Source organism: Leuciscus leuciscus (genome assembly GCF_965113295.1).
Source record: "Leuciscus leuciscus genome assembly, chromosome: 14".
Taxonomy (NCBI): domain Eukaryota; kingdom Metazoa; phylum Chordata; class Actinopteri; order Cypriniformes; family Leuciscidae; genus Leuciscus; species Leuciscus leuciscus.
In genome coordinates, this window is record NC_138738.1 from 12,396,111 (window position 1) to 12,417,781 (window position 21,671).

At 37.1% G+C, this 21,671-nt stretch overlaps 1 protein-coding gene across 1 annotated transcript in view; it reads right to left on the minus strand.

The window, feature by feature from the left end:
- Positions 1-21,671, minus strand: part of atp10a (ATPase phospholipid transporting 10A) — a 51,476-nt gene that overhangs the window by 7,021 nt on the left and 22,784 nt on the right. The window contains exons 7-16 of the mRNA XM_082137228.1: positions 21,345-21,597; positions 20,381-20,598; positions 20,089-20,283; positions 18,161-18,722; positions 12,540-12,643; positions 10,201-10,327; positions 9,883-10,067; positions 7,382-7,733; positions 2,528-2,604; positions 132-257 (exon numbers count right to left, since the gene is read on the minus strand). Coding sequence (XP_081993354.1) covers positions 132-257; positions 2,528-2,604; positions 7,382-7,733; positions 9,883-10,067; positions 10,201-10,327; positions 12,540-12,643; positions 18,161-18,722; positions 20,089-20,283; positions 20,381-20,598; positions 21,345-21,597 — 2,199 coding nt within the window. The remainder of the gene's footprint in view (positions 1-131; positions 258-2,527; positions 2,605-7,381; positions 7,734-9,882; positions 10,068-10,200; positions 10,328-12,539; positions 12,644-18,160; positions 18,723-20,088; positions 20,284-20,380; positions 20,599-21,344; positions 21,598-21,671) is intronic.

Here is a 21,671-nt window from a genome sequence, read left to right on the forward strand (position 1 = left end):
AAAATAAACCTCAGGATGATTAGCTTATATATTATCCCTGCCATATAGTTCTTCAAATTTCCTTTGCAGTAGATCAACCTATATATTAAAGCAAATTATAATCATGAAATGAGGAAACTTCAGGGTCTCACAGCGTTTTTGTAGAAGAAGTAGAGGATCATGTTGGCGAGACGAGAGTAACACCAATGGCCATGAACCAAGAGCAGCTTCTGCAGGTATCGAAACCGTGGCAGGGCAAAGTCACTGGCCATTACCGCCTATGAATGAACAAAATGTGAACAGAACAGTCAAAGACAGTAAATGTGGTCGCAATATAAATGTCGTCAAACCTTTATTAACAATGTCAAATACTCAGAAAGGTAGAATAGCTTTTTTTTTAAATGAGAGTATATATTTTTTTCCATATACACCGTTTCCCAATGCTTCTGTTACATGTTGTCCCAATGAGTTAAAGTGTTCAAACATATTCATATAAAATGGATTTTGATGACATCTGCCTTGAGGCCCAAAAGATCCATCATGTGAGACACAAAAATGGTGGCGTGGCATCCATATACATTCAGAAGACAAAAGATTAACATCAGCCTGGTGACAAAACACTTGTAAGGACATTTTTGCATAAAAGAACTATGAAGAGCCTCCCTGCCTGTGGAATCTGGTGAAAACGATCCTCCGTCCATCACCCATCTATTCTTTATGATATGTTTCCGACAGCCGCACGCGTCAGGCAGTTAACATGTCATCTATCAGCGTGACAGATACTGCCTTGTCGTCTCTAATAGCATTTGGGGATTTTAATCAGTTACAATTGGCCTGACAGCACCATCAGCCATGTTCGCCACCCTACTGTCATTCTCTCAACATCAAGAAAGCCAAAAAAAAAAAGGTATAAAAAAAGCAGGTGAGATTAGTTATTACCTTGCAGTGTTTGGTACATTATGTCAACGGGACAGAGTCACAAGCAGATTCTCATTAGGGTTGTTTATACTGAATGCTGGCCTCAACGAGATCTCAGATAAGAGCAGCCCTTTGGCACACAGCGGAGAGTGGCGCCTCATTGCGTCCAGATCTTTCTCTGAATTAATTAATGAGACAGAGCGTCAAACAGATGAGCTCATGGTGCTTCCGGTCTCTCTTCTCACCTCAGAAGATTCTGTACGCCTGCCACTGAGAACGGGGCTGAGGGGGGTGGGTAAGTGTTTTGTGGGCAACGTAGAGATTTTCTGAGAAACCAGAATGAGATTTGCTGTTCCCAGGGACGAACAAGTGGAGGGCGCTTTATAAATGAAGCGCTGAAGCAGCCATATGCTGCAAGTCACCTAAAAGCCAGACTGCTGCCACTGCAATACAGTGCATTTAGGTTAACTGCCGTTAAGAAAAGGCATGGGTCAATATATCAGTGGAAGAGTCCATTTAACAGAAAGGTTGCATAAGGCAGTGGTTCTGCTTCAGGACCCAGATTTTAAATCAAGTGGCAAGTTAATACAGTACTATTAACTCGAGGAAAATATCCTAAAATAAAGCATGGAAACGAATGAACTTTATACTTCACATTCTTGCTGAACTCTTTATCAACTAGCATTTTATAACACACACACACAATATAACAAAACTACATACTGTTCAAAACTTTGAGGTCAATTCAATTCAATTTATCAAAAGATCCCAAAAGAAATGCCTCACAATTTTCACAAAAATAGTTAGCAGCAAATTTTTTTTCAACGCTGGTCTTAAGAAATGTTTCTTAAGTGGGACTACATTACATTTTAAAATATATTAATATAGAAAACAGTTGTTTTGAATTCAGTTTTATTTTTAACTTTAAATCAAATATTTCACAATATTACTGTTTTTATTGTATATTAGATCAAATAAATGCAGCCTTGTTGAGCTTATGCAACCTCTTTCATTAAAAACTGTTACCGACCCCAAACTTTAGTGTATTTTACTATCCTATCCTGGATCACGATAGTTATAAATATGCAAGCACAAAAGTGTTTGTCAGATTTGTCAAACACATAAAATCCCATTACTATGGTAATTGTTATAGTCCTTGTTTAGCAACTTGCACTTATTTAACAACGTACAAAAGAAAAGAAAAAAAAAGAAACAGCACATTTGAGTTATAACTCTGTGTAATTTTTGCATCAGAAAATATGTAACTATACTCAATAATACGGTTAACTGCATCTTATCATTTGTATTTATGAGATCTACAACTCATAATTGGGTTGTAAACCACCGGTTGCGAACCACTGGTGTAAGGTACCATTTATCAACTGTCTCTCCATATCTTGGCCAAAACATCTTCATAAAACATGAATTATGTATATCCATTTTTTTTTGGTGCATTAACTCTGCAGTCCTGCTTTGCAATGTTCATTCCTCTTGTACTGTACACTTGAGGCAGAGCATAAAGTTTGCTCACACTATACGCTCTAGATTTAGCCAGAATGCAGTCATCTCTTCCATCCCCATCCTCTTTTAAACATCATTACTACCCCTTGTTCTTTCAGTTTCTCCTCACCTGCATGCCCTCCTGTCCAGAGATTCCGACCCCTACATCCGCCACTTGGATCATACTAACATCATTAGCTCCGTCACCTAGGATGAATGAGAAAAAGAGAGAGGTCAAGAGAGAGGGTATAGGATATATTCATTCCTGTTCACTTTGCACAATGTCAGCCTGCATTAATGCAAACATTGCATCAGCAGCAAAGTGCTCTGCTGGCAGGAAATAAACAACATAAATTAAATGCAAAAGAGCCCAGAAGCAAGCTGTGTTTTCTGAAATAAACCAGAATGACATTAACGGGGTGACATGACTTTACATCAATGTCACCTTTTACACATCTATAGTCTGAAAAATGCTTACTACAAAGTCAAATTACACAGGAACCCAGTATTAGGGGACGGTCATGGTCAATGTTGGATGCCATTAATCAGTTTAAGCTTGGTGAAGCCTGAGCTGCAAATTCATATAGCAACGTTTGAACCGCAAAAGATCTAAATGTTACAAATTAACTAAACGAAGCACATTGTTAAACTATTAAACTGAAACTTCAACAAGAAAATGGGACAAAGACACAAATGTTGGCTCAACGCTCTGTCTGAAAGCCTCCAATTTTAATGGTTATATATCGTTAAGCTATGTTAGACAGATAGAGTGGGTTAAAGGTTTGTGTGTTTGATTGTTAGAGTTTGAAATTATGAACAAGCAGCAAGAAAAAAAATGAGTATACAAAGTCAGAACAGCCTGATATCATATCTGATCACAGGAAAACTTCTAGTTAGATTAGAAATGATGAAGCACACAGTTGATAATAGGTTTAAAATAAGATAAAACAATGAAATGAAATAAAAAAATGGCTATTTGTTAGTTTTTTTTATTATATTATAATTAAAATCAAGTGTGAACACTATTATAAACACGAGAATAAAGGTGTGGCACTTTTGAAAGAAAATATAAACAATGATGAGACAGTTACATTATTATGAACCAAATTGACAGCATGTATGAATCTTCTGTATGGTGAGAGGCAGAGTGTACTTCAGTTAACACATAATATGTTTTCAAAGATGTTTGTCTTGGACCTTTGAATCTGCCTTGAGATGGTTTTTTAAAACCATCTTCTGTTGCCTGAGGCATAAGGCGCAGTGCAGACTTGACCCCAAGCTATCATCAAAAGCTGACTTTCAAGCTAAAAAGCTAGTAGGCTTTGAAGTATAAAGAAAAGTAAAAGCCCGCTGAGACCGTCAGTCGCCTTTGTCTAAACTGAAACAAACAAGCATGGCCGCCAAATTCAACAAGACCACCTTTATTTGAAGTACACCAAATAAAGCAAACAAGCTTAGCGTGAGAACCGGTAACATCTGCTGTGAACGTGTCAGTACACCATAAATGTTTGTTCATTAGAGACAAGGCTCCGATTCATTCTGTAATGAAGTCTGTAAATTTTGAAGGTTAAAGGAGTTTATTTGCACCACTTCTGAGGGTCGTTTGAGCACTCCCTCTCACATTTTTCATCCAAAATGACAGTTAATGTTTAAAAAATCTGCTCCTTTCTTTTCACGAGGCATAAATGAATTACAAAATCTTTACGGCAGGGGTATGACCTGAGGTAACCCGCTCTTCCAGCAGGCAGGTGGTTCAGCCTCGATGCACCTTGCATCTCTCTCTCTCCCTAAAGCCATCTGGATAATTAGCCAGAGTGCTGCGTAGGCTTGTAAATGTGGCATTCTGCGCTGGGGAAAGGACAGACACGTGCTGTCCAGTCACCACTGAAATGTTTACTTGGCAACACTGGGTACCATTAATCTCCAAATTCCACTTGCCAAGCAAAAAGTACAAGAAACTACAAAAAAAGAACATCTATGCTACCTATTTTGTGCTTCTTACAAAGAAAGAACCATTTATTGCTCAAAGGGACAGTTGTAAGGCGGGTGCCAGTAAGTCTGGGCTACCCCGCGAGAAAGCAAAAGGCTCTCCTGAGAATTAACATTTGAACTCTCTCTTGTATATGTAACAGCAACATCCGAGACGCACCACAGAGTGCAGCTCACACCTCACTTTTACAGTCTCATTCTCTTCCCCTGCTCCCCCTCTTCTCTTCCTCACCTAAAACTATGCACCTATGCAATGTTAAATGTGTAAAGTAATTATACATATTTGGTATCATTTGAAATGTCTCAGTGCGACTGGTACAGAGGTCTCATTCCCAAAGAAGTAAAACAAAAGGTATTAACGTTTTTAAGAGTTTAGAGATAACTTGCACACAGAAGAGGGTGTGTCTTCCAGGCAAATGGCATCCTGCTCTCAAAAGGTGTCAACTCTGAATGCAAATTCCCAATGTTAGCAAATGTTTCCACGTGAAAGAAGTTTCTGTCTTGGTCTGGGTATATAATGAATTGCAACAAGAGGCTCGGGGCGATTTGTAACTCAAATTAGCCCGTGATGCTGAGTGTATGCAAAACACTTCGCATCACATATTTTATAATGTCAGATTCGCATCTTCTCTCTTTATTCCAGAGCATTTGATGTTTTGTATTTATTATCTTTGAACTGATTATGAAATTGGCATGATACACTTACCTGGCATGATACACTTACCTGACATAATAAATTGTTACATTTGATTTTATTCCGACTGACTCTGAAATTGTTTTCCCCAAGTAGATTAAACGGATTTGTATGTTACCGCAAGTTTTGCGTCAGATTAGTGACTACTAATATTTGGCACTAATTCAAGTGTACGTGTTTTGCAAAGACAAGAAGTGAATTTCCGTTAAGGGCAGCAGAAGTGTTGCTTTACCAACCTAAATCTGGGTGTGTTTTACCTCTGTTTTAATTTAATGTTACTTTAGATAAGTGTACGTGGGAAACCACGGCATGGCCAATCCAAAGCTATTATAAGACAAGTAAAGTTGGTTGACTTATATCTGTAGTAGTGGCCATACCTCTACTGAAGTAAACGTTACTTTAATTTCAAGTGCATACAATCACGGGGGCTATACCAAAGTATCTTTGATTGTGTAAGCGTGAATGCGATCAATCTCAGACATATAGCAATTACCTCTGTTTAGTGACCGAAGCTGGCGAGACTGTGATTGTGAGACCCACGTTAAACAAGGCGTGAGGACCTCTGAGCGACATAGCTTCCTAATATGAATGGGTAAAATATAAGTAAAGAGTTAAATACTATTATGTAATTGACCAATAACCAATTGGCAATCTAACATAAATTCGAGGTCGTGATAAAATGGAGTCAGATAAAAGCTTAAATGGAATTAAATTACTTTGCCACGCAGAAAGACAGTAACACGCAGAGACCGTCGCCCGTTCTGGCGCAAACCCCCATTTGGACCGATAAACGGGCTTACACAGTTCTCCCAAAAATAAAACTGTCATCATTTACTCTGCCTCAAATCTTTTCAAACCTGTATGACTTTTTTCTTTTTTTGCTGGCGATCTCAAATGAACATATTTTGTACTGGTCGTGCTCTTAGATCTTCCATGCAATTAGAGCGAATGGAGGCTGAAGCTTTGAAGCTCCAAAAAGAATGCAAAAGTTTCATAAAAGTGGTCCATTCGACTTTATCAGTGCATAATAATGTAAATATTGTATAATCTTCCCACTGCATCAGTGAGCTGATATCAAAAGAACCAGATCAGTCAGATGCGTGAACAAACCAATCTGGGCTGTGTTTCCCAAAAGCATCGTAAGCCTAAGTAGATTGTAGAACCGTTGCAACCAATGGTCTCTACGATCAACTTAGCTCACAAAGCTTGTGATTATATTACAATATTATTCATAACAAATACATACTGAGTGACTTATACAATCTTTGTCATTGAATACACTTGAGTTGACAGTTTGAACATTCTTGTTTCCTTGATGTGAGGTGAATTGTCACTTTCAATATAGCGATAAAAGGTCACGCAAAATGATATTCAAACTCACATTCGATTCTTTTAACATTAAATAAAGCACATAAACAGTAGCCTACCTGGGATAATCATGGTCATACTTTGTATGTTGTTGTTCCAGCCTCAATGTCGAAAATTCTATTTCTAAAAAAGAATCATTGAGTATCGCAGTCGCGTAAAACCGTGATTACCATGGAAAAGATCTCTTGCTATTTTAATACATTTAAAATGTTAATCTATTCCTGTGAATATTCAGCTTTGCTATCAGCAGCTATTTCTCAAGTTTTCAGTGTCACATGATCCTTCTCTAATATGCTGATTTGCTGCTCAAGTAATATTTCTTCTATTAAATTCCTTCTATTATTAATGTTGAAAACAGTTGTGCTGCTTGATATTTTTGTGGAATTTTTTTTTTTTTTTTTTTTGATGAACAAAAAGTTAAAAATAAGAGCATTTATTTGAAATATAAATCTTTTTTAACATCATAAATGGGGTTGTAATACACTGCTCCTGTAAAACTTGTATACTACTTTAATGGTGCTTTTGTGTCCTTTCTGGAGCTTTCAAGGCTTCAGTCTCTGTTTGTTTTATGTAACTGCATGAAAAGAGCATGGAAACATTTTCTGGGCTTGGAACGACACGAGGGTGAGTAAATGATGGCATCTTCAATTCTGGGTTAGCTATTCCTTTAAATCACCAGCATTAGTTCCGTGAAAAACAATGACGTTTATTTGTGTGTATTGTCTTAGTTTGCAGTTGTGTGATGTTTACGAACACTAAGGGCCCATCAGCTGCAGATTGGACTTTAAAAACGTAGTTCTTTTTCATTAAACAAATTCAACTAAACTAAATACTGTTAAAAACCCAGCTGAATGATATGTTGAATAAGCAGTTGCAACAAACACTAGATAGGAGAGAATCGTAAAAAAATAACCAATACAATCATTTACTTACCTATTGCCAATGTCATGACCTTGAGCTTGTTGCGCACCAACTTGACCACCATGCTCTTCTGCAGGGGCGTTGAACGACAGCATAGAACGGACCGGCAACTTCGAGCCACCGCCAGGAACTTGTCCTCCAAACTCTTGTCCAGTGCATAGGCCAAGGTCCGGCCGTCGATCACCAGCCCTAGCCGGTGCACCAGGAACGGGCTGGAGTGGCCAGAAGAGGCCGGGGAACACACTGGAGAAGAGAAGTGGATGCCAGCATAGTCTCTAGCTACTTGAGGATCTGGTCGAGGGTTGCAAAGGAACTTGGCCTGGATGTAGTGCAAACTGTTCTCCAGCAATACAGCACAGGTTTCCTGGTAAGAATCCACACACACACACGCACAAATTCAGGAAGGTCATAAAAAGGACACAATGAAGATCTCACGAGGGTTACACAAGAAATGCAATTACGGTATAAAATTATATAACAAATTGATTGTACCAAATCACTTTTATTAAAGGGATACTTCACCTAAAAATGAAAATGTTGTCATCATTTACTCACCCTCATGTCGTTCCAGACCTGTATGACTACACAAACGCAGACATTTCTTAAAATATCTTCTTTTTAGTTGAATAGTGATACCATCAATTTTTTAAATATCTTTTGTGTTCCACTGAAAAAAAGTCATACAGGTTTGGAACGACATGAGGGTGAGTAAATTATGACAACAGTTTCATTTTTGGGTGGATTATCCCTTTAAGCAAGGAGAGAGTTATGACTAATGCAACGAGTCCGTGATTAAGACATTCTTACAGTATATGACAACTCTTTGTTTTTTTAAAACAAAACTCATGTGGATGTTTCACGTGTTCCCTAACGAGACAAAATGAAACATAACAAAAGCTCATTCAAGTCAGCCCAGCTGTTGACATCTACAGTCTAATAGTGGACAATGTCATGCTGGGGAATGCAGATATAGTTTGGTATATGGGTGTTTTTTCAACTATAGACACTTCTGGCCCTTTAGGTCTAAAGCGGATAAATTATTAACACATTTTAAACAGGGGAATGCAGATAAAGTTTGGTGTAAGTTTGCTAAATGTATCTACTAACAACATCCAACAGTGAATACATACTGTATGAATCACATAAGAATTCTCTCTTTTTTTTCCTGAATTAACAATCAGATTTTTTTAATCGCATCTCAAATAATGTATTTTGCTTAAAATAGTTTGTGGAAGAAATTGCATTTTAAACATTTTTGGAATAAAATAGCCAACTTTTTTATCTAGTGTAGGGTGATTTCATGGCTAATATTTCAAGAATCCAAATTTATTTTGCAAAAAAGAAATTGTTACAAACATGACTAAAAAGGAAGTAAACACTATAACAAACACTCCTTAAATAAAGCCCAGGTAATGCTAATTGTATAGACAGAATTGATTAGACAGAACTGTTAAACAAAGATAGTGAATTAATGAAGTCGAATAGGAGCTTCTGTTTGTCGAGTTCTCAGCACAGTCAAAATAAAAATCCTGACGCTGTCAATATAACGGTCCCGCTTTTGGCACTTATCAGCCAAAAAGAATAACTTATTATCTGGCCATGCCAATAACTAAAAAACTGCAAATATCGGCCAACCACTAATTCGCTTTTCTTTTTTGCATACTTACAGCTTAAAAAATTCTATACCTAGAAGACATTTGACCTTCAAATAACAAAGGAAATTGAGATCAGTTAGATTTAAAGCAATAAAAACAAATAAATAAATAACTAGCCCCTGGGAGATTGAATTGCCCATAATGGAAAAAAACACCCATACGGTATAGATGAGTGAGGGGGAGAAGAAAAAAAAGAAGAAAAAAAAAAAATGGTACAATAGTGGTAGAAATGGAACTACAGTTTGGGTTTTCAACTGGCACAATCAGGTCTACAGGTTATGGGCAATACCTTCAGACATTTCTGTCATTCCTGGTAGCAAAAAGCAAAACAAGAACAATAATCAAATCAGAGAATGAATAATTAAATACAAGATCAAAACATAAAACAGAATTATAAACAGGCTTTCAACCCCTTGTGAGAACTGATCTTAAACAGTTTTCAAACCCTGTAGTGGGACTGGGCAGCATTCCTAAAATTTGTCAGCTGGAGTGGGCAGTCTAAGAGTAATTGTTATTGTTTTTAAACAATGCTTGTAGTGTTGGGAATTCTGAAACGTTTCAGTAAAACAATTCTTTCAAACATTTCAAATTTCAATGAATCAGTTCACAAATTAAATTGAGTGATTCTGAATTCAAAACAGATGTGCTTGTGGCCCTCAACTTTCATATCGTTTGGAGAGGTGGAATCTGATTAAATTATTAACTAAAGAAATAATCAACAGATCAATCGATCGTATATTAAAACAGTCATCAGATGCAGACAGAATCCTCACTCAGTCAGCAACCAGAGGGAGAAGGAAGTGATGATAAAGAGCAGAGCCCATAAGAAGAGACAGCAGCATTGCATGTTGGGTGTACCTGTGAGTCAGCATTAAGAGTGATTATCTCCTCCTCAGGGTCCAGCAGTTTGCAAGCATAGGCAATGTTGATAGCAGTCTCTTGTTTATCTCCTGTCAGCACCCAGATCTGAAGGCCCGCTTTCCTCAGCGAGGCGATAGTCTCGGGGACCCCATCCTGAAGTCTGTCCTCAACACCTGTTGCTCCTATTGAAAAAGATGTATATGGCCACTGGTGTATGGCACTAAGCACTTGTGTTTTGAATCCTGAGATGTATATTAACATTGGGCATAAATAAGTCCTGTGATGTACTATGAGTGCTTTAGGAACTATTTTTACCTAGAAGTTGGAGGTTGGTCTCTAGTCGTAATGCAGACTCAAATAGCAGCTCCTCCCTCTTCTGTATGGCTGTCTCGGCCTCCAGGTGGCGCTGTAGCCAACTAGCGTACTCCTCCTTACTGAGCACCTGGACCAAACAAAAACTATCATCACATCACTGATAGAGGTGTAACATCAGCTCAATGATGTTTAATAAATATTATTTGTGATAAACGAGTTTGGATAACGCAGTGACATCACAGGCATGGCGCCAGGATTCAATTTTTTGGATGGGCCAGACCAATTGTGGGTGGGCCTTAAATTAAAAACGTATTCAAATCACTGTTTAACCTAATAAAAATGACTGACTAATATACTGTTATGTTATCCGTGCTTGAATAATAGAGATTTTAATAGCTTGATGCTCTTTAAATATTTTGTTGCACTGTAAAAAGTTTCGGTGCATAGGACGGACCTATCCGCGATCGCTCTCCTTGGTTCTGACCAAAGAAGAGCGCTTTGGAATCTCCATTACGCATCATACCTGGCTGTGCTTTAGCACATCTCTCTATAGACATAAGGCCTATAGACTGTAAAAGTGGTCAAGAATCTATTTCCCCAAAACAGTTTAGTTCTGCTCATATAACATGAGGCCGAATATTTCACACAATTCTGTTTAATTGTTTTAAGTTTTCAACAATACAGATCAACAACACTGCTCGACAGTTTCAATCAAATCCGGTCATAAGTGGCAATAGACCTGTTTGACGATTTCATACAACATTAATTTATTTCGATTTCATTACCAACAGACTGAGCTTGGCTTATTATACAGAGAAGATGCATTAAAATGTAGCCTATAGGTTACTACGAGATAATAATACAATAGGCTACTGCCAATTCACGGTCATCCACGAAGATTAACAGCTACATCCGATCCCGAACCTCACTGTCTGCTGAACTTGTGCAGAAACATCAAAATAAACATAACCAGCTTTTTAAAATTGTTTTGAAAACTTGACTGGTGCTAGGTGACGTCACCTCACCCCATAGGATCCACAACGAGCCGTATTTAAAGCTTGATTAAATAAATGATTTGTTTATTATAGGGAGGACGTCTTAAGCAATGAAACTTTGAAAACTAAACATTTAGACTATTTTAGCACAAATTATGAGCTTATTTGCCGATTTTTTTTATAATTCTTGACAAAATTAAAATATACTAAAAGTTCATTTTTTTTTTGAAGAAAAGTTTTGGGTGGGACTTTGGGACCCATAACACCGTGCCTGCTACATAAAAAAATAAAATAAAAAATAAAAAAAGGTTTCGAAGAGAAAAAAGGAAAAAGAGAGAAGAACGCAATAAAGGTATTCTGGTTGCTGGCTTAAAAAACAAACAGGTGGAGAAAATAAAACTAACACAATAAGAGGCTTGTTAAACTTTAAGCAGCTCCATTTATGTATGATTTCACACTTAATCGTGTGAAAAATAATTGTACCCAAGCTGTTCAAAGCTTCCCTTCTGTTAATGTGACTTTAGCAACAGTGGCTGTGAACCATGCCAAAAAAACCCCCAAAAATTCATACTTTTATTAAACCAGTGTCAGATCTTAGCTGGGAATTAGTGACTAAGAAATGGAGATAAAAAAAGTTACATGTTTTGTTGGTTAAAAGTCTATGACAGCAGAAATCTATAGGTCCGTGTGAGCATGTGAAGGTTTGTTGACATTTTTGTGGGGAGAAAACAAAGCAAAACAAGAACAACACATCTTTTCACATCAGACTCCCACAAGGAGCTCAAGACACTGGGTTAACAAGTCAGAGAAGAGAGTGAGGGCATATATTACCATCCATGAGATATGGAGAGAGAAGAGAGAAGAGAGAATGATGGACAGAGAGTGAGAGAGAGAGGGTTGTTGATCTGTCACACAGATCAGCACTCTGGGAAAAAGCTCACACACTTGTAAACCATCTGTGCAAAAACACTTTTTACAAGGCAAACACTCAGTTTGTATCCATGAAGACAACCCAAAAGTGTAAATGTGAAAATAAAAATTAGGGCTTTCAATCGATTAAAGATTTTATTTGAATGATATGTTGATAAATTAAATCAAATTAAATGCACATCAATATAACCCAAATTAATGTAATTCAGTTCATTCAAAAACTTTGTGTAAGTGTATATATCACCGTATATTATATTCTTTGCCCACTGCATCACATCTTACTATTTACTGGAAATGCATTGTACATCAAATGCATTGCATTGCTTGAATATAATTAATTGTTCTAAATTTAAACATAAAAATGACAGCCCTTACAATATAATAATCTAATTATTAAATTAAAGTAATTGTTACCTTTTTGGCAATACAAAGCGTTCTGAGGCCATCTGCAGCATAAAGATTTAAGTAGTTTTGAGTTTTATACAAGATTTTCCTTTGTCGCTTTCCTTTGCAATCATCTGCAAAACAAAAACAAAGAAAAACAACAAGAGAATTAGGCAATTCATCAGAAAAACACAATGTAAGCAGACAGCCTAAACTAATCACTTCTGCATCTTTAAGGTTGGTTCTCTTTGTTGCCATTGGCTTCCTCAACAAGTGTTTTGACAGGTTGACTGGATAACTCTGAGGTTTATCGCTCCTGCGTTATTGCTCAGTGCATTGCTTCCTGGCAGGAAAAGCAGAACAAACTGTTTGGGATGATCACTTCCCAACATGGAGGACAGTCAGCCAAGATGAGGGGGTGAGGGGTGCCAAACCTCACATTTTCACAGAATGATTCATCACCACCCCTGCAACTGTGGGACGACTGGACCTGTTTTTCCAGAGACTGATGCATTGACTCAGGTATTAAATGCTCTTAATAATTCTATAGATAAACTAAATCCCCATATCATGCCCTTACATGACCATCCAAATAGTGAAAATGAAAACGGTATCAATGTCATCAAATTAAGCAACAGTATTAAAAGGCGAAGTGTGCAATTTTAAACTAGTAACACAAATGGAGTGGTATCATTCATGTCAACAGCACACAAGAGTGTGGGAGAACCTATGACACCAAGTTTAATACTTTAGTATGAGCAAAAGTAAGTGATGCTTCCAATGCACCAATAATGACAGCATGTTTCCCCAAACACTCCTACAGTCTTCTTGTTGAAAAGTTGTTGCAGAAGTTGATATATTGGGATTGTCTAAATAGAGAATCTTGAAAGCTCCACAAAACCACCATACTATTCATTTGGTAAGTCAACCTATGAATGGCTTAGTACACATTAAACTAGGATAGGAGAAAGCATAAAAAAACCCAAAAAAAACCCACATAAACCCCCCATAAAAACACATCAATAATAATATCTTTGCCTTTAAAGCTTACCTAAAAAACAAAACGCCATCAATAAAACAAAAAAACAAACACCAAAAACAAAATTAAAAACAAGACACCAAAAACTAAACAGAAAACAAAACCAGACGAAAAACTAAACACAGTAAAAACTAAACAAAATAAAACAAAACTACACCAAAAACTGAAACCGACATACCAAAAAATAAACAAACGAAACAAAACACCAAAAACTACAAAAACAAAACGACAGAAAAAAATAAACAAAACAAGACACCAAAAACTAAACGCAAAACAAGACACCAAAAACTAAACGCAAAACAAGACACCAAAAACTAAACGCAAAACAAGACACCAAAACCGAAAAACAAAATAAGACCACCACCAAAAACTAAATGCCACCAAAAAATACAGCAACAACACAGAAGGCCTAGACCTGGCTGTCATAATGGATTGTATAATAAATAACAGCTTTAGTCTGGAAATGTAAGCAGAGAGAATGTTACTCACTAAAATAAAAATTATGCACCAGTGTCAAATTACTGAAAGACGGAAATTACTGCCATTCCCACAGCAAAACATGGTGTTCTTTCCAAACATTCAGAAACATTTGTCTTGTGCTTCATATTAACATGTTACATAATGACTGGAAACACACAGGTACTGTTTGATTCTTCCAAATCTTTATGGTTGCACGGTCAAAACTGCTTTATGTCAATGAAGTTATAACAATTTACTGGTCAAAACACGGAAAGCGCTGTGGCTCAAGCTGGCATCTGTAGTCTGTTTTTACACATTGTGTCATTAGACAAGCATGGCAAATATCCCACTGCTTCTGAAAGAAGCTATTGTACCTTCAAGTTGGTCCACTGTGCTAATTGGAAGCCAACACCCAGAGGTGAACAGTGGTTCAGGATTCAAAAGTACAGGAAAATATACTGAGCATGTGTGTCTCTATGTGCATGAAATAATCCACAGTCTGTAGTGAGGCACAGTCTGGGTGTGTGCTTGCAGTCTCATGCTAACTAACCCCACATAGGCTAGACACTAATAAACCTAGGTCTCTAAACACATTTCTAGACTGCCAACTAAACATAACAAAGAGCAAATGAGAGGAAACTCCACTACTTGGAGTAAAAATACTTATCGGAAAAAGTCAGCACTATCTCAATTTTTAATGCACTAAACCTTAAACTTATTAAAGGTAAAAAAAAAAAAAAATGATTCAGACGAGTGTTTTTCTCTTTATCTTTTGTAGTTTTATCAACACAGATAGCAGCAGGATTATTAGGCTGTTGTAACTTTAAGACCTGCACGGATCCAATACAGACTACTGATACTGTACACATGCGTTTTCTTTCTATTTGCATTCACTTAAGACACAACTGATTAGGTTTACTAGGATACTTTGTGTGAATTTGTCTTTTCAAATCACAAGACGAGGTGAAGAAAGAGCTCAATTCAGTATTCACGCGCTGTCTGAGACACGGCTTGAGTTAAATATCCTTACGATACATTTACTTGAGAAGCAGCACTGTTTTATTAAGACTATTTATAGACTGTAGCTTGAATAAATATTTTGTCTCAATTCACAAGAAGATTTTTATCACTCGTTTTAAGTATAAGCAAATTAAACAAAGGGGCAAAATCTGTCAGTGCTGAAAAAGTTGAAATAGACTTAATATCTTTGCAGTGTTGCTCCAAGTAAAATAATCTTGATTTAAGTGCATTTAGATATTTTTACTATAAAACAAGACAAAATAATATGGTTTTCTGCAGTTGGCGACGAATAACCAGAAATTTGTCCTTCTAGAACCCCGAATTGTCCGTGAGGATTTGAAAAATATTACCAAAATATTCAAATAGCACACTTTTTTTAAGCATGAATTATATTACATATTTTACAAAAACATTAACATCCTGTTTCTGCTTTTTAGCCTTCTGGAACTGCCATATTGACATATGTAAGTGCTTTTTTATTTTTTTATTTTACAAAATGAGCAATAAATTGTTTGCTTTTGTAATTGGCAACATACCAGTGGAAATTTTTTTTAAACAACAACAACAAACAAACCAAAAAAAATTCTCTGGTTTATTCTGCTCTTTCCTCAAAAAAGTTGAGCAACTAGACTGCTGGTGAACTATTCTAAGCCATAGTTTTATTCCTTTTTTTTAGGCTCACGCATTGACATTTAGCTATAAAGCACAGGGCTATGTATGTAGTACTACTGTTCAGTCATTTTTGTCCACAGCATTAGAGAAAACTGCCACCGAGTCGGTTATCGTGCCTGGAATACTAACAAGCCAGTCTACCTATGCCATTAGGATAGTTTATTACCACTAAAACCCTTGGCTACATCTAGAGCGAGGAACAAACTGGAAGCCATCCAGCAGATGTTTGGGTGAAGGGGACGACAGGGACGTGACCTTACTATGTTGGGAATTAAATGTCTATCAGCATTGATCAACTGTGTAAATCAAAATCCAGGGGCCACTTTAAGCACTCCAAAGACATGACAAATTCCAAACATATCCTGAAAAACAAATCACACTGTCTCACTGTCTGCTCTTAGTAGATGGTTGCCAGCTCTCTTTTAATTTCTTGGAAAAGAAAAAAGTATCCATTTAATGTTCTGAAGAAATCAGATGACTTTCGGCCATTTGGCCGTGAGCCGTTATTCATTAATTCTGCTGGAATAGGCCTCATGCACTGTCTAACTGGGACATGGAAAAGAAAACACAGACTTCATTAAAACTTTAATACGATCAACAAGCGTTCTAAAGCATAATCAACACTGAACATCAAAATAAACTAACCCAGAATATTTGATTCATTTCATATGGGGGGAAGGTTTGACAGCATGCCAAACGTTTGTTAATATGAATTCCAAATATAAAAGAGAAGAGCCATTAATAAATAAAATGAATAATTCTAAAGTTACAGAAAGTTGAAATTATAGATGGCAAAATTCATGGAAAGTGTCTTTTAGAGATGAATTGGAATCAATATCAGAACTGTAGCTTCCAACGTTTAATAATATGATTTATTTATTTTTTTAATAAGATGTTATGAGTTTACCGGTATGTTGTGATGACTGGGTTGTAAAAAAGCAATAATTGACAATGGGCCGTTGAATTAATGAAAAATAATGCACCACACTCAAGGTGGTTATATACACAAGTTTGTTTAAAAAACAATAATAAAATAAAACAATTTACTTAGCAACATTAAATTGATTAAAAGTGACAGTGAAACTTTTACATTGTTATTCTATACAAATTGGAATCCTAAAAAATGTCAAATAAATTATAATGATAATAAAAAAATGCATGAACGCGCAGTCGAGCACAGAAGACGTTTAAAAAAACAGCAACACTTGATCCATTAATACGAACACTTTATCTTCTATTCAATATCTTTTATATTTATTTGAAAAAAATATAAATAAAAAACGGTACACGTACTGCGTTAGATTAAACTGGGAAGGGTCATAGCACTTGCATATTTTTGTCATATTGTTGGTTTGGATAAAAGTGTCTGCTAAATGAATACATGTAAATGAAAATGTAAACGTAATGCAAGACCAATGGCCAAGGTCAGGATTTTCATGAAATAATGCATTTAATTTCAACAAAACCTATCGCATACCCCCAGAACTCTTGGAATATACGACACGTATCGCATTAGATCATCCTGTAATACTTTTTGTGTCTTTTCATAAAAAGCTCTATGCTGGTCGCTATTCACTGACATTATATGTGACCCTGGATCACAAAACCAGTCTTAAGTAGCACGGGTATATTTGTGGCAATAGCCAACAAAACATTGTATGGGTAAAAATTATCGATTTTTCTTTTATGCCAAAAATCATCAGGATATTAAGTAAAGATCATGATCCATGAAGATATTTAGTAAATTTCCCACCTTAAATATATAAAATATATATTTTTGTGAGTGGATGCAGCACAATCGCCTATAGAAATGGACAACTTTAAAGGCGATTTTCTCAATATTTCGATTTTTCTGCACCCTCAGTTTCCAGATTTTCAAATAGTTGTATCTTGGCCAAATGTTGTCATATCCTAACAAACCTAATATCAATGGAAAGATTATGTATTCAGCTTTCAGATGATGTATAAATCTCAATTTAAAAAAAAATACACATAAGACTGATTTTGTGGTCCAGGGTCACATATGGACAAGCGCGGGCGAGACTTTTTTTTTTTAATTCTCCTTTTGTGGTCTGAAAAAGAAAGATTTCTAAAGAATCATGTTATCTGAAGACTAGAGAATGGATGCTGAATTTTTTTTGAAATATGAAAATAGAAATAAGTTATTGTAAATTATAAATATTATGTATGAATATTGTGTAAATAAATGCATCCTAGGTAAGTACTTTTTTATTTTTTTATCTTACCTACCCCATGGAGAGTCCAAACTTTTGAACTTTTTGTATTATAGGAAGCGAAAGGGACATTGGGACTGGGACATGACGACTGGGACATGACTCAAGCTGGACCGTGTCACTGTTTTATATGTTAAACAAACACTTCAATGCACCAGAATGGAGCAGCCTAAATTTTGAACCCTAGAAAAGGTGTGGGAACAGTGTGCACATCAATGCTAGCATACCTGTAGCTGGTCTGATCAGATCCATGATGACCGAATCAGCACCCTTGGTGTAGACAGTAATTTGCTCAGTCAGCGGGTGTTTTACCACCACTGACATCCTCTTTCTTGTGGAGTCAAACCCCAGTGTGTGCAGAAGCTCGAAGCTTAGCTTGCCCAAGTGTGGAAGTTCCACGGTCACTTGATCTGGTAAACGTCCAACGAGAGCACACTTATAGGCCCGGGCTGCATAAACCAGAGCTGCCTCGTCTGGTGACTCCGCCTCATATCTGAGCTCGCATTCATCTTGAGCCAAAGCTTTTGTTTTATCAAAGCTGGGTGGGACGGGGCTGAAGGCATGCTGCAGGTCATGCTCAGGACGCTTCTCCTCGTTCAGCTTGGTGAGCGTGCTCTCGGCCGAAGGGGAGGACAGCATGCTGCAGCCCACTTTATGGGAGGACGAGCGGTTGGTGGTCAGACTGGAGGAGCTGCTGCTGTTGGAGCCAGAGGTCAGGCGGCTTGGAGTGAAGCGCTTGATGAAGTCCTCGATGGTCTTCACTGGAGACTTCAACTCGAAGCGACGCACCTTGATAAGATTCAAAGAAATATTTTCAAAATAAAACTCTTTAAATATTTATTATGACTCCAATCATAATATCATGATTGAATCACTTTAAAAAGTCATGCAACAGTTGTTTTTTCATTATGGCAGCCAAACTGGGAAGATTCATTCCATAATAGAAGACAAGACAAATGTTTTTTATCGCACATATGGTGACCAAAATAAATATTTGAATACCTAACTGAATTCCTAACTGAATTCATGTGTTAAGTATGCTTGTTTAAAGGGGTGGTATAATTACCATTTCACAAGATGTAAATTAGTCTCCGTTGTCCCCAGAGTGTGTATTTGAAGTTTTAGCTTAAAATATCCCACATATATTTTTATATAGCATGTTAAAATAGCCACTTTTTGAAGGTGAGCAAAAACGCACTGTTTTTGTGTCTGTCCCTTTAAATGCAAATGAGCTGCTGCTCCCGCACAGGGGACAGAGCTACAACAGCTTGTGTCCTGAAAATTTAGTGACAACATGTAGACAACATGGTCAAAGGCTTCCACTGAAAGGAGATTCATTTTTTAAATTAAATTTCCCCAATACAGCAGAACTTTAAGCAGTTTATCAGGCATCAAATTCATTAAACTAAATGCAAATCACTCAGTTTAAGCTCAGATTTGTATCATGAAGGGAGGATAAGTCTTTGATTGCAGCATCAAACTGAACTTACAAACACACACTTATAAGAAGTATGCAGATGGAAACAGACAGGATGGGTTTTGGGGGAAACTCATGCCATAAATTCACAGAGGGTAAAGATTACACAATGAAGGATAGGCCATGCATCTTCAACACAGAAACAGGTAGTTGCTCCTGCTCTACATCCTGCAGAAAACCACAGGAAGTTCACTGCGGCCAAAACACCAGTTCTGAGGTAAAATACGCTGTGAATGTCAGTTCCAGCTAATTCCTAGTAGTCTGTTTGGTCTGTCTGCTAGAGATGTGCAAAACTAGTTGATTAATTGATACTGCTGCTGCTAGTTGACTTTGAATTTTTTTTGCGAATTTAGGGCCAGATTTACTAACAGCTTGCGCCAGCGCAAACCCTCTTTTGGCATAAAAAGTAAACTACTGACAGGATTTACTAAAAGCACGCAGTGAAAAATTAGCGCTGAAAAGGCGTGGACAGGGTTATTTTTGCAGCTGACCTTATTGCATATGCAAGGAGATTTACTAATGTGTGGGCTAGTCAATTTACTGGTATTTGCAGCATTATTTACTGCACAAAAAAAGCATGTCTTAAACCAGACGCTAATTTTCGCTGCTCTTGGTAGATTACATTGGTCATTATGAAAACAGAATTAAACGTTGTGCACATCCATACTGTTTGCTTACCTTCTGTCTGGGTTGATTGGGTGAGGACACAACAACAGTGTTGCAGATAGTGAGGGCGATGAAAAAGTCGAAGATGTCACACTGGTCAGGGGGGATCTGGTTCAGGGGCTGACTGTGAAAACGCATGAACTCCATTTGACTGCTACACTCATTGACCTTATCCATGAGCTGGGGATCTGGAGTGATGTCCTTCTCCTGTCAAACGGATCAAATAAAATGGAAAAAATTTGTAAGCATTGGGTTACTGAGCGATACATGAACAGCTTAATGTGTAATGGAAGCACTTGCTAACCATAGGACTACTGAAGGCAGTGTGTTTGGACAGAATGCTGGCCCGTTTGGCTTCGGCTCTGCTCCCGGTGCGACGGTGAGATTTGGTGCTCTGGGATCGCAACACCACTTTTCCGCTCTGGTGACTGGTGACGCTGTCCCGCCGTGGGAGAGTTCCACCATGAGATGTACAGTCCTCCTCCTCTGAATCCAACTCCTGGTACATAGCAAGCCTCCTCGCTGTGGGAAAGACACTTTGTTAGACTGTTTGAAACTTAACTTTAGGGCTTCATGAAGACCTAAGGCTTTTCTTCATACTAATCCTGTATTTGAACGGTCTATTTGGGGCACAGGCTGTAGAGGGAGAGAACCACTAATACATTCAATATTAAATTATCTATTTATTACTTATTAGGGCTGCTTAAGTTGCATGTTAATTTAAGCCCAAGCTAAGATATAGTATTTATGTTTTTTAAGTTTTAAATGCTTTTAAAAGGTCTCTTATGTTCACCAAGGCTGCATTTACTTGAAAAATACAGTAAAAACAGCAATATACTGAAAAATGATTACAATGTAAAATAATTGTTTCCTATTTTAATATATTTCATTTATTCATGTGATGGCAAAGCAGAATTATCAGCAGTTATTACTCCAGTCTTCAGTGTCACATGGTGTCACACAGTGTCACAGTGTCACTACTTCACAAAAACATATATCTTAAATTTAAAATTTAAAAAATAAATAATCTACTGTCTGTGAATCTTCATTTTGGGGGCTTTTTGATATATGCCATTAATTGCAATCAATGTGATTAAATACGTTAATCAGCGTTTCATGTAATTAATTCAATTAAAATGTTATATTCTAGATTGATTGACAACATTATTATTTATACAACATATTGCTCATTAACAGAGAATTAATGTTGTGTCCACAGAACAATAATAGCCCTTGTGTTGGGCACAGAAGACACTGATAACCCTAACCATTGGCATCATGCGAGTACTCGACTCCTGCCACAGTACAACGGCGAAACACCATCTTGTTTTCTGTGAGTGTGCCGGTCTTATCAGAAAAGATGTACTGCATCTGGCCCAGGTCTTCTGTGATGTTCAGAGCCCTGCACTGGAGGTGAGTGTCTGTTTCCTCATCATACAACTCCATGTCCTGATGGATAAAGTATACCTGGCATATCTTCACTATTTCAATAGAAACAAAGAGTGAGATTGGGATCAGGACCTGCATCAGAGAGAAAGAGAAACAGAGAGGTTTGGTGTAGATTCACAGCATTATTTCAACTACCAATGAGCCTA